At 42.7% G+C, this 13,120-nt stretch overlaps 2 protein-coding genes across 3 annotated transcripts in view; one reads left to right on the top strand and one right to left on the bottom strand.

Moving 5' to 3' along the window:
* cfap221 (cilia and flagella associated protein 221) overlaps positions 1-13,120 on the top strand; it is a 103,129-nt gene that overhangs the window by 43,503 nt on the left and 46,506 nt on the right. For both annotated transcript variants that reach the window (XR_003833302.1, XR_003833301.1), the window contains exon 23: positions 6,151-6,229. The gene's annotated coding sequence lies outside the window, so the exon portion shown is untranslated. The remainder of the gene's footprint in view (positions 1-6,150; positions 6,230-13,120) is intronic.
* LOC115017994 (gamma-aminobutyric acid receptor subunit gamma-3-like) overlaps positions 8,139-13,120 on the bottom strand; it is a 64,908-nt gene continuing 59,926 nt past the window's right edge. The window contains exon 10 of the mRNA XM_029446785.1: positions 8,139-11,487. Coding sequence (XP_029302645.1) covers positions 11,206-11,487 — 282 coding nt within the window. The 3' untranslated portion in view covers positions 8,139-11,205. The remainder of the gene's footprint in view (positions 11,488-13,120) is intronic.

Below are 13,120 nucleotides of genomic sequence, written 5' to 3'. Positions count from 1 at the left end.
GTAAAACCCACGGTCCTCCCTCTCTCGCACTTTCCTGTATTGAATCGGGATGCAGCAGGTCCGGGTCGAAGCTAAATTACGGATGATTACAGATAAACAGTCAAAAGGGATGTTGTCTTATTACGCAGGTGATCCTAAAGCTCCTTCTGGCTTTCTTTCTTTTTATCTCTTCTAGCACTCGTTACATCCTGTTAAGGTTGTTTAGTTTTGTCAATTTAAATCAAAAACCACCATACTGTACAGTATATTACATATCCCTGGGATACATCCACCCACTTCTCCAGATGAAAGCAAGTGAGACATGACTGTCACCGGCCAATTTTCACCAACACATAAACACAAACGCGATCTAAGAATATTCATATCCTGCCGTTCTCGTGTATTCTTCTCCACTACTGAGATATGGTAGCTGCTTACGGATACGACTTGTCATCTCTTGCAAGATTTCACTAGAAGTGTGATTCTAACATCACTGATCAGACACACACACACCTGTTCGTTGCTCTCGCCTAGGACTGACAAAATAAATAGCAAGAAGACAGCTCAGCTCCCTGAGAAATGACATGCAGCTAACAAGATCTCACCTCAAAGTCTGCCATCTGGAGTTGCACGTCTTGACTTGACAACTGTGATTACTGGCTGAAAGAGCCGTAGTTAGGCACGTGTGTGTACGTATGTGCGCACACAGCCTTTTCCACCTTTCGTGCGTGCACATTTGTGCGTTACCAAGGGACAAGTTAGTTTTGGTTGAGGCAATTGAGGATTACCACCTGCTTCCACATACAGGATGCACACATGCATACTGTACACATGCTAGGCTAACGTGGAGCTCACAACATTTACACAGGAGCAAAGGCAGAAACAGTGGAAAGAGGAGAAGAAAAGGCTGAATACCCGTCTGATTGGCTATAAATACTCTCAATGGGGTATCTGCCTCATAAAGATTATCTGTAGCACAGAGGCAAACAGTATATGTTGTGTGTGTGTGTGTGTGTGACGGAGATATAGAGAGACCGAGAAAGGCAGAGTGTGCATTCAGAAAAATTCCATCCGGAGTGTCTTCAGCTTGCAGGGTTGAAGCCTGAATATTTTATTTGACTCGAGCGAGCTCAAAAGAAGACACGCAAAAAAAGAAAAAGAGGGCTCCAGCTTCTAAACGAGTCGGTGTGTCTAAAGGTTCTCCACTTCACATGATTGCACCCTTCACACGTCTTATATATGGGTTTTGTGGCGTCAGTCCAATTATGCCATCATGTGCCTGGAATGGAGGCTTTCAAAGAGCATCCAATCAATACGGTGGCCGTTTCAGCCCAGATCCCCACGCAGGAGTAGAGTCGACATCGCCCAACAAACCTCACAGGTGTGGATCCGCGTTCATTTTGACCTGACCCCCTGCCCCGGTGCTAAAGTCTTCCCTGCTCGTGATCGAGTGCTGCAGGAACGAGTCCCAAAACCCGGAAATGAATCAGCATTTTTTTTTGCACTTCCGGTTTCCTCGTCTCGAAGTCGATGTGTTTTTTTAGTAACATGCCTGAAATCAGCTCCTTTTTAATGTTTTGCACTATAACATCAAATACTTAAGCACAAACATGTGATCCCTGCAGCACTGTGTTGTCAGTAACGTGTTAGCTACAACAGAAAGCTGTCTGTTTGAGCAGCGTCTCAATGGGAGTGTGATAAGTTCAATTATCTGCCCTGTTTCTTACACATCACCATTTTGTACTGTACGAGCTTTTCCCAGTGCATGCTGAAGAAGCGATCAGCCTCCCCACGACCCTGAAAATGGTATTTCCATGCCTCTCAAACGCTATTTTAAGTTTCACAATCTCAAGGCTCTTTCAGTCAAATCAAAACCTGTGAACACATTCCAAAAGCTTGAAAATATCTTCGACTGCTTTAGACGAAAAGCTTTTTCACACAAGATTAAAAGACACTCTGCGGACAGAATTTAAAAAAGTATTTTGATATCCAGGTGCACTTTCAGCCGTGGTCCAGGTGCAGCTCCTGTGAACGTCGTACCTCTGTACTCCGACAGTGTTTTTTGTCTCGGCCTGTCCTCTGGCATCTGGCCCCGTCCTCGACTGCAATCCAGAGAGAGCGCTCTGCAAAGCGGCAGCTGCCAGAAGATTGCTGTTGATTCTGCCTCGGGTTTCTTTTTTTTTTTTTTGCAGTTTTCTATTTCAAATGCAAATAAAAAAGCGTCAGCAGGGAGAGAAACATCACGGCGTAGGTTGATATTCCACCTGAAGTGCGCTACATTTCCAAAGGCATTTATGTGAAAACATTTTGTTCTCACTCTGCGTCTCCATTAAGACACTGGACTGACGGGTGCGTGGGGTTTCTTCGAGGTCAGTTGCATGAGTCAGATAAAAGCCCTTCAGATCCTTTCATTCTGTGCCATGAGACACTTGAACTAGCAGGTCACTCCAAAGCAGGATCCTAATCGCAGTTTTTTTTGGCTCGGCCGATTTTTAATCCGCCTTTGAAGTCAATCGGGACTTCTTGTTTAAAATCCTGATTTTGTAAAAGCCACTTTGATCGTGTGATTATTCCACAAGATGGCTGCATTCATGCCAATTCAGGCTTAAATTGAGATCCAAAGGCATCATGAACCTGAGGTGCAGACACTAATTGGAGTATCTAAAATATGACAATAGCCAACCTCAGGAGGGTGAGCGCCCGGCGGTGACAGCCGGTGGACCTGATGACTTTGACTCGGGTTCCCCCTCGCAGGATCCAAAAGGGCTAACAGAGGCGTCCCAGATGTTTGCACGACGGCTGCTCATCTCTCTCAATCACTCTCCTGTAATCACTGTGATGGTCGAAGGATTTCCCCCGAGCCGCGGTTGTGTGTGCGCAGTGGAACAGGAGATCTAACCGAGCGGATGTGCAGATATTTTTGGATTTTTATACTCTGTTTAGTTTTCTATTCCTCAGATGCCCGTCGTCACAGATCAATAACTTTATTTTAAATCCAGAATTGGAAATGTCTAAAAGATAATGGGGACAGTTGTGTTGGACTCAGTGCATGCTGCTCTTACATGTGCAGCTGAAACTGTAAGCTCCTCCTATCGTGTTGCAGAAACAAAAATGTTCTGCCTGACTTTTTGTTCCTATTCCAGATGTATTTTGTAAAACATTTTTAAGATTTCACCAGAAAACGCCGGCAGTTTTTGAAGAAATGAACCGGAATAAATATATAAATTGGGTTTGCAGATGGTCCCGTCAGATTTCTGTTTTGATCGGAAGATTTCCCCTCGGAAAGACGAAGATACATCTCTGTGAGACTATTTTGGTCAGATTTCCCCTGAGCTCCTATTTGTTACTTTAGGCACCCAGACAGAAACAGGATGCATCTTTAATGAAGTCGTCAGTGGTGGGCATTGTGAGATGAAGCCCGACACACACTCTCTCTCTCCTTGCTGCTGCTGCGTTGTAAACATTTCTGCATGAGGCTGAGAGTCAGACAAACGTAGCCAGCGAACAGATTTCCCTCGAGTTTCCATTAATGAAAGCCCTCAGATGAGGCCCAAATGTTTGCGAGTTGTCAGAGATATGTTTGTGCATGCGGCACATGCCTTCACTCCACTATCCAATTTGCGGCTGTATTAAAACAGACGCACTCAGTTTTCATTTTTAAACTCCTTGGAATGTCAGATTGCTTTCTTTTAGACGGGTTTGTAGATCCATGAACGGATTCAACGCGGTGAGCAGCGAGAGGTTAACGGCCTTGATCACATTAATGGGAACTTTAGAAAGTCTATTACTTTGACTTTCACGTTTACCCTCTATTAACAATTAAACGTCTTTAAAGCAACGATGTTCTGCGTCTGAAGCCCTCAGGCTGTCGCACACCCATCACGCAGCTTTTGATTGTTTTCTGAGGATTATTTTAGCACCAGATGAGTAAATGATCCTCAATAATTAGTCCAGGTACCTGCGCCCATACAGACAAACCAGTTTAATAACCGTCAATATTCCTGATGCTGTCATCTGGATCGTTTGAATTATATTAAAACTGCTCCACCGTCTTGTGCCTGAAGTCGCTGTTGAAAAGCTATTTGCCGAATTTCAGGCCTCGTATTGTTATCGAATTGCTGTGAAGTGTTCATCAACAACAACCATTCATGCGACAAACTACGCAGCAATTTGAGGCATCAGTGGATAAAGATGAGTACATTGAAGAGCAGATGTTCTTCAGTCACATAAAAAGCTGAAATGTCATTATTTGTTTGAATAGCTTGTGCTTTCTTATCCCACCACACACGGCGCTGCTGCGTCCCAGCAACAAACATGACCCGACCCGCAGTGCAACGTCACTCAGGAGAAATGCAGCAACGTGTTGCAATCGCACCAATTCATGCCCAAGGAAGCAACTTGTTAGTAATGAATAATTAAAGCTGGAGATGTATGCACCGCCAGTTCAGTTAAAGGGATAACTCCAGAGTGATTTTCATTATAGGATCTTTTAAAGCATTATGTATTCAGGAGTTGAGACGCTGAGGTCATGAATCCAAATGCGCCCTTTAAATGTTTTGATAAAGTGTTTTATGTGAATGTGGTTTATTGAAGCATTTATTATTAATTAGCTGAGTCAGCGTTTACATGACCAGATGCGTGTTGGATGTAACCTGTCAACCGAACATGACATGACCCCCTGTGTGTGACCTGTCAATCACAAGGCCCCGCCCTAAAGCTTCCTGTTGTTCGTGCTTATGTTCAGGTCTCGTCGCAGCTGATGAATGAACATCTTGTTGAATTCACTCGATAACAATCCAGTGTTGCACGACTGTGATGATTAAATCCTTCTCCATGCTGACTTCCCTCTGATCATAAATCACCTGGATCTTGAAACTGATTAAGACTCTTCGTCATATTGGAAATGAGCAGCAGTTGCCTATTATAACTGACCGCATGAGCTCCATATCCTGTTCCATAAAATCAGTGTTTCCCTGCTGTTCCTGCTGCACAGGGACTCGAATGAGATGGTTCAGAGAGTGAAAACTGATAATGACTACCGCCCAGCTTCTTCCATTATCATGCGGAAGCATCCAACCCCCCATCTTGGATTTGGGCAGCAGAGATGTGACAGCGCAGCAGTCCTATCTCTCAGTTGTTTTACTTCCATATCAGAACGTAATGATAAGAAACGAGTCAGAAGCAAAGCATTTACATGTTGCACCATTACACAAGGTGACTTGTTAAAGCAACGTCTCCCTTTACATAGCAGACAAGATTAGGATTTTGTAAATAGATACCACTTCTGCAGAATTATTAGTTTACATAAGCATGTTTGTTTCTTGCTTTGTAAATCCAGTTGATCTCTTAAAAGTCTGCGAAAGAGAAGAACAAAGAAGAAGGAGAAAAGTCAACATCAGACTGCCAGCGGATAAATAACAGTTTAGTCATCTTAAGTTAAGCCTCACATCTCCGAGCTCCACGAGCGTCAGATCTTATTGAATTGAGTGCATTGTATATATCAAACGGCCAATGTGTGCGCTTTTACAAGTGCGGGCGTTTATTTTTGATAAAAGGCAAATGAATCTTGACGAGACGATGTGAACAGCAACAGCAAATGTGTTAAATTATGTTCAGTATGTTTAAGTAACACATTTAAATCAATCTAGCAAAGGAGAAATGATGATAGAAATGTTTATGGTGCCAGCAATGATGATCTGTGCCTCCCCTAAAGAGACCAGCGAGCTGCTTATCCTCTTTTAATCATATTTTTATAAGTTTGCTCTTATTTTATTGATTATTTTATGTTACTTAATGTACTTTTTCAACTGTTTTTAAATCGTTAAATCATCGTTTATCTTTAAAAGTGCCTAATAAATGCAGTGTATAGTTATTATTATATTACTATTATCCAGAAATACTGTGTATTGTTAATGCATTACATTTAAATAAGCTTCATTTGCATGACATATCTGAAACATATTGCCAATGCACTACAGACATTTTAAATTAAAAATGTATTTCTTTTAATTTTTAATTAAAATGGCTCTACTTAAAAGAAAGTGATCATCAGACACTTTCTGAGAGATAACGTTGTATTTCCACCATTTTGTACAGAAAGCGCTTCTTTGTAGGGGAATATAACTGTAAATAAAGATATATATATTAAGTGTTGCTGTTTGTTTTACACAGAAATGGAAGTTAGAGTGCGTCTCTCAGCCCAGAGTGTCTTCACGTGTTCCTTCCTGACCCAACAACGTTCACCAATAAGGTAAGAAACACAGGGCAAACTTACTTTAAAGTGAAAAAGCTGTAAAAAGCCACGACCAGTCGGCACCAAATGACAAACAGAACAAGTGCTCGTGAACATAGAGCAGCGTGTAGCAGCTTAATACCCAGATATTTCCCTCAGGAGTTGTTAGAGACCAAAACAAAGCCAGAAACACGAAACTCATTTTGCTCGGTATTTGCTGGATGTGATACCCATTGACATTATTTAAATTAAGTATCAATCACATTGTTAGAAAATTAAATTTTACAGAAAAACATGGCGGTTTGAGACGTGTGAGTGGAATATTTGGGAGTGCAATCAGCTTTTCACAGACGCCATTTCCCAAGACGTGACGCTGCCCGAGGAAGCATAACAACACCTGAAATCCCTCTAATATCAAAGTGACGGAGACGCTTCGGCTGAAACTCACTGAAAAGCAGCAAAACACAATGAAAGATTCCCAAAAGATTGAACGCTTCTTACAAGACACATCACAGTTAGAGCAGGCAGTAAAATGCTTAATCTGTTTACCTGTAGGGCAACATACAAGCTGCTCAATCCTCCTGGTGGGTGTTTGCTGCACACAACAATCTATTTGTATGTACAGATAATTCTCCCCAGAAGACACTAAAGAACGGATCATCAAGCAAAGACAAAGCAGTGAAGGACAGTTTATGCATTTAGTGTTGATGTTGAGTAGAGATACACACACGTACTGATTTATGTCACCTCTGCACACGGCTACCATGAGTGTATACATGCACCCACACAAAAAGCTTCCCTCTGAGCCACACACACTCACACACACACACACACACACGCACACTGGCAGCTCAATTTTCTACTGCATAAGTGCCTCTCTCTCCACATCCACTGTGTTAGCGTGCCATGCTGCTCCTGCTTCGCGTAGGTGGCAGGAGCTTCTTCCAGTTTGGGCTCCACACTGTTACACCCACCCTTTGACTCCACTTATTTGTCTGTCTCTCGCTTGTACTCTGTTCATGCCGCTCGCTTCGATCTAGGTCAACAAACTCAGGGCAAAGCAATGACGTGCTCATGCATCTGTCGCTGGATATTAGTCGTATCATTGTTATTAAGCAGGCAGACCGCCTGAGGACGATTGTTACTCATTCTTTTGTATATGGAAAGCTTGATTTGTCAACTTGCCCATCAGAACATTGAATTAGAGCGTTTTTGGACTAATGAAACCAATGAATGTGGCCGAATTCTGAATAATTCAGTTTATAGATGAGACCACCTGGGGTTGTGAAGTGAAACTGACACCTGCAGTGTCCCTTCAGTAAACACCAACTAATGCAACGTCTCTGTGAGCCGTTTCTTTTAAGGAATAGCACCAAATGTGTCATGTTGCAATAGAAATATGCGTTTTGGCATAATTATAAAAGTAACAAATAGAGTAAATTCAACAAAAGTTAGCGTATATATCTATTTAATACAAAAATAATTGTCTTAATGTAAGTAATCAACTCAATTCATGGTTATCTATTAGTTAGAATATTTCCCTGTAGTGTCTTAAGAACAATACAACAGAGTTGTTAACATGGAGTGACGTCTTTGCTAATAATCCAGCATGCTGTAGATATATGCAGGTTTATAATGGACCAGCAGGTGCAGCACATGACACCACACTTACAGTAGATACGAGTTCATTCTGGTATTATCGTCTTAACTTGCATTGCAGTCACATTCAGTGTTTGCATGTAAACTGCGGCTTTAAGAGAAACGTGTTTGTTGGGTCACTTTGTCAGGAGTCTCGGGACCAGAAGAACATTACGAAGGATGTGGACGAGACACACACACGTGTGAAAACGTGATGGAATATCCAGTGTTGCCTTTCCTCCCAGATATTTTCAGATCTATCTCATTCTCCCAGAAAAAGACTTCACAGTAGCACTTGACCAAAACGTTATTTATTAATATAAGCAATGTACCACACACTAGAAAAAAGATACCTATTTTCACTCTAGATCCTGTTTTCATAAAATATTTCCCCTCAGGAGAGCCGATGCAAAGTCAGAGTGGCCTTTTTTTTTTTCTTCTATACGGTCTCGTCCCCGGAGACCTCACTGACAATTAAAACAAAATTGGTTAGCAGGATAAAGCAGGAGTAGTACATGGCGGGTGACACCGCGGTGCGACCGATGCACCGCTTTTCAGAGAAGCTTTGATGGGGGTGATGAGGTCTCCGAGGCTTTTGAGCGAGTAATGCTGATTATGGGTTAGTACTCTGATTCAAAAGAGGCTTTATAAACACAGGTGATTTCATTAAGACGTAGAAAATAGTGATTTTGTTTTATTGAAGTATCTCAACAGACTAAGACACTTATAAAGTGTAGTAGAAATATCAGAGGTGAGGAGGGTTAACTGCGGTGTGGGCCAAGCTCTGTTCCGTTCAGTCAGTTCGTATAGATCTGAAATACTAATGCAATTCCACTGTCGGTTAGGAGCTAAAAAAGAGTGCTGCAAGAACGGATCCTTAAACGCGGAAATGAGTCGGCATTGACCGCACTTCCGGTTCCCTCGTCTAGAAGGGAAAGGGTTTATTGAATGTCAACAAGTGGCTAAATGAGATTACTTAAACGTCTCCACGTCTCAGTGGTGGTGATGTCATGTGACTGTGGTATAGTTAGTTTATTCCTAAATTCGCTTTTTATTTATAATGTAAAATCCGATAAAATAATTCTGTCGAGGGAAGCCGGCGCGATGCTAACTTCGGCACGATGCTAACTTCGGCGCGGTGCGTCATCCCTTCAGCACTCTATTGTAATTACAAACCTCCGGGCCAGTAGCGTGTCTGCAGGCCTCGGGGGTAAATAGGAATCCTAAATCTGAATCATTTAGGCGGCTTGAACTGACTGAACTGGAACCAGATTGACTCCGGCCTCGCTACTGGCCTAATTTACATTCCATATATAACTGTATGAAAATAGAAACATTAATTAGATACATTGTACATAAAAGCTTTTCTCTGAACATATAAATACCGGGGGAAAAGTGTGCGTTGGAGGGGGGGGGGGGGGGGGAGAGGGGGGTTGATTGTTCTACGAAGCCAAACGACTGCAAAAAACACTATAGAACAGTAAACAGAACCAAAATGTTTCAAACGCCGTATACCGTCCTGTCGTGTCCGTGTAGCTCCATGTGTAGCATCGGTTTCACATATTTGAGGAGACGACGTGGGACATTAACAACCATCCTAAATCATTACGCTCTGTGTACAGTATGTGAGTTTATCACAACATATAGAACCTATTTTACAGCACCTGTGATCATCGCCGGGGGGCACAAGAGGATGTGCCGTTAAGGGAAACGGGATGATTATCAGTACTTATTATCAGAGCTCGAGGTCATGTACAGTGTGTGTTTGTATGTGCTTTTGAATAGTTTAACACTTTGAGAGAAACGCTTACTCGCTTTGAGCCGGAGCGTTAAATGGAAAAGATGACGACTCTTTATGTCTGTACGCAAAGTTTAAAGCTGCAGCAGCAACCGGCTGGAAACAGGATCACAGCTGGCCTGGCTTTATTAATGCCGAAATCCATACAGGAACCCAAAGTGTGAAAATGACATCTTGCTCAGCTACATGTTGCTAAACTATTTCTAAACCGAAAACAGTTGCCAGTCAACTCAGCAACTTCATAAACACTGGTTCTGGTTGGTGGGTTTGACCTATAACAGGAACTTAATAATGTTCTGATGGAATCAGTGCTCTGGAAGTTGACTCTATGTTGACAGAAGATGAAGGAAGTTTTAAGTTGCATCATCTAACAGGAGAAATTAGAAATTAAAGGCCAATGAGGCAAATAAAGATAGTAATGTGTAAAATAAAGAGTGGAACTGTTTTTATAGCTCGATCTGTTCATGTACTGTAACTTACATAATATGCCTATGGATGAGATTAGCATGTTTAATATTAGATTGGTATGTATTTATGCAGTTCTTATACATTTTGTGTGCAAGAACGTCACCCAGCATTTAGTTATAAAACACACAAATCTTCTTGGCATCTACTGTAAACTGTATCATCATAAAGCATCACTGACTGAATAAACAGACATCCACTGCCCCTGACACAAACTCATATTCAACAATTAACAACTGATGGCTGAGCTAGTTGACTGTAAAAATACAACTAATTCTAATTATAGTAATAATAAGAGGAAGAAAAGGTTGCTATTATTAGAAAGAACTAATTCTAGGGTACAACTAAAACTAATGTGCTACAAAATGAAAGGTGAGTGTTAGTTTTAAACCTCTCCAGTGGTGTTCCGGGTTTGTTTAATCAAAGAATAAACAGCTCAGCATGCGGCGGTGTGATGGGGACTTTAAGCAGCGGAGGTCGAAGGCGGCGGCTTCGGCGTTCGAGGAAAAGAAGATTTGTGTGTGAAGCACATTTGGTTCATAGTCATCAATTGCCAGCGAGATGACGCCGCCAAGTAGCCGCTGTAATAGTTACGTTGGATTGTTTCTCGAGCCGCCACAGCCGTGCCGACAACCATCGCTGCTTAAACATAATGAAGGGAACTCTGAAGCTGAAGCTTGGTGCCGCACCCTTTCTAAAGAAGGCACTATGGGTGCTTCGCCATCTCGATGACCAAGATTCAGCAATGCAACCCCGTCCCCGAACGTCTCTGAAGTCACAGCTGTCTGTTGTTTGGTTTCTGAGAGCCATAAACGGGACCATTCAAGTTAATGCTGGCGGCTTGTTGTTCTACAGCTGAGCGTTTTATTCTCCTCGGAGTGCCACTGCTCAAAGTGTCATGGCCTTTTCACTGTGCACTGCAGCACACATGTATTTGTTGCCGCTCCAGAGGCAACATGTCTTTCACAATTGCCACAGAGTGGATCCACCTTATTTCCTCCTCCTCGCTTAGTTTTGACCTTAAGGCCGCGGTGCAAAGTGGCGGGGACTGTGGCTGTTTCAGCAGGACCCACGTGTCACAGCCCGAGACCGACTAGAGGTAGAGGTAGCTGACCCAGTAGACTATGTTGAAGAGCAAGAAAGAGGTGGGGAAGAAAACCCGAGAGTAGGCATCCAGCTCGCCGATGTTGACGTGGATGCGTCCTTTCCTCCAGCCGCCTTCTTTGCACTCCTCGTAGCAGCAGAAGAAGCTCTTGCAGTCTTTCCCGTCCAGGCACTCGTACAGGCAGTTGTCGTCGTATTCCTGCCAGAACAAGGAGTTGCCCATGGGCATCATGGACCGAGGGGTGTGACCCATGTTGAAAGATGAGTAGGCCTGTACGGGGCGACAGAGAGAGGGAGGAACAGACCGTTTACTAATTATAGGAATCACTAGCTCTGCGCTGCAATACAAGAACAATTATAAGTACCCTTACTTTTGAAAAATAAAGTAAAAGCAAGTAAAAGAACACGAGTAGTTTATAGATATTGGGGTTTCTTCGTCATTGTGGCTGCATGCCTTTGTCAAAATGCAACGTGCTTTTCTTTTTGCTGCATTGCATTCTGGTCCATTGAAGCTGAAGAGAAGATATTCTCCATAAAGAGAGAAACTCCATCAAACGGCAGAGTTGATGAGCTGAATACAAATGAAGAGATGTATCAGTCTAGTTTTCACTTTGGATCCATTAATGCTAAACACTTTGCTGAATCAATATGTTGTTCTAACAGCAGAGTGATGACAAGGGATTATAAAAGGTTCACTCTTCTAAATACATTTTGGAAACTTATTTCAAAACATTAATTGAAGGTAAAAAATGCAAATATATAAAAACAAGAATCATTATTTGTTCTTTTTTTAGATATAGCCTGAATGTTTAGTCAGGAATGCTGAATAAGTTCCTCCTGAGAAAATGAGTCATGTGACTTCCTCCCTGGTGTTTGTAAAATCGTGTGGGACAAACTAATTGGGGTAAAAATCATTTTTCCAGTCCTCTCCTCAGCTAAAGGAAGAGTGGGAGGCGAGCGAGGGAGAGAAAGAGTTAGATGTGTCTTATGGAGTAACAGAATTGACTGAGTGGGCGGCACAAAGGGGCCACACGGATGGTGGAGGGGGGAGGGAAATGTGAGGCTTCCCCACAGACGCGCTCCGCCAAAATACAGCAGAGACAGAAATGCAGAGGAGGGGACTGAATGTAACACAACTTAATTGTTCTGCCCGAGCTGACAGTATTTTCTTTAGCCCTGAGACACATTCAGTAGAAGTCCTCTACACTGGGAGGAAATAATGAAGAGGAAGGAAATGACAGCAGCGGTGGCTGACTCAGTCTTAGTGGATGTGTCCTGTCGCCATTAAAGCGTTCGCAGCAGGTGCAGTCTTGAGGACGCCTACACAGAGCATTAGGCTTTCACACCGGAGCGACTGCTGGAAATGTTTTCAACTGCATACAGACGTATAGGGCACGATGCAGTATCTGTTGACACCCTATGGATTCAAGTATGACGGTTTGGAAAGCTATTATTAGACTGAATGCACCAATCGTCAGCATTCAAACGCTTTTTATGTCGCTTAAGAATAATTTCACTTTCAGCAGGGTGAACAACTCCCTTTTGCTGAAGAGATGTTTAGTTTGTATCCTGTGTTTGTCAGTGGTGCTGATCCCATGGGCTCCCGGGGGTCTTAACGGCCCCCAAGGTTGCTATGACACCCATAAACCTACTGTCCTTAAACTAATGAGATCATTATAGAGTCGTGATACACATGGACAGACTATGAGATAATGGGTCTAGTAGACTACTAGTCACCAGTCACTTTCCATCTTTGATGAGTCTTTGTGAGCATCGTCACTCAAATCAGACGCTCATTCTGCAATCTGTCCATGTTGCTCCATCACACGGAGCCTTGTATGAAAGATAAGATGAAAGATGCTCATAGAGGAACATTGGCACGAGTGGAGGTGGATGTTGACACA

Source organism: Cottoperca gobio, chromosome 2 (genome assembly GCF_900634415.1).
Source record: "Cottoperca gobio chromosome 2, fCotGob3.1, whole genome shotgun sequence".
NCBI classification, from domain to species: Eukaryota; Metazoa; Chordata; class Actinopteri; order Perciformes; family Bovichtidae; genus Cottoperca; species Cottoperca gobio.
Note: the sequence above shows the minus strand (reverse complement) of the source record. Positions and strands in the feature narration are given on the sequence as shown.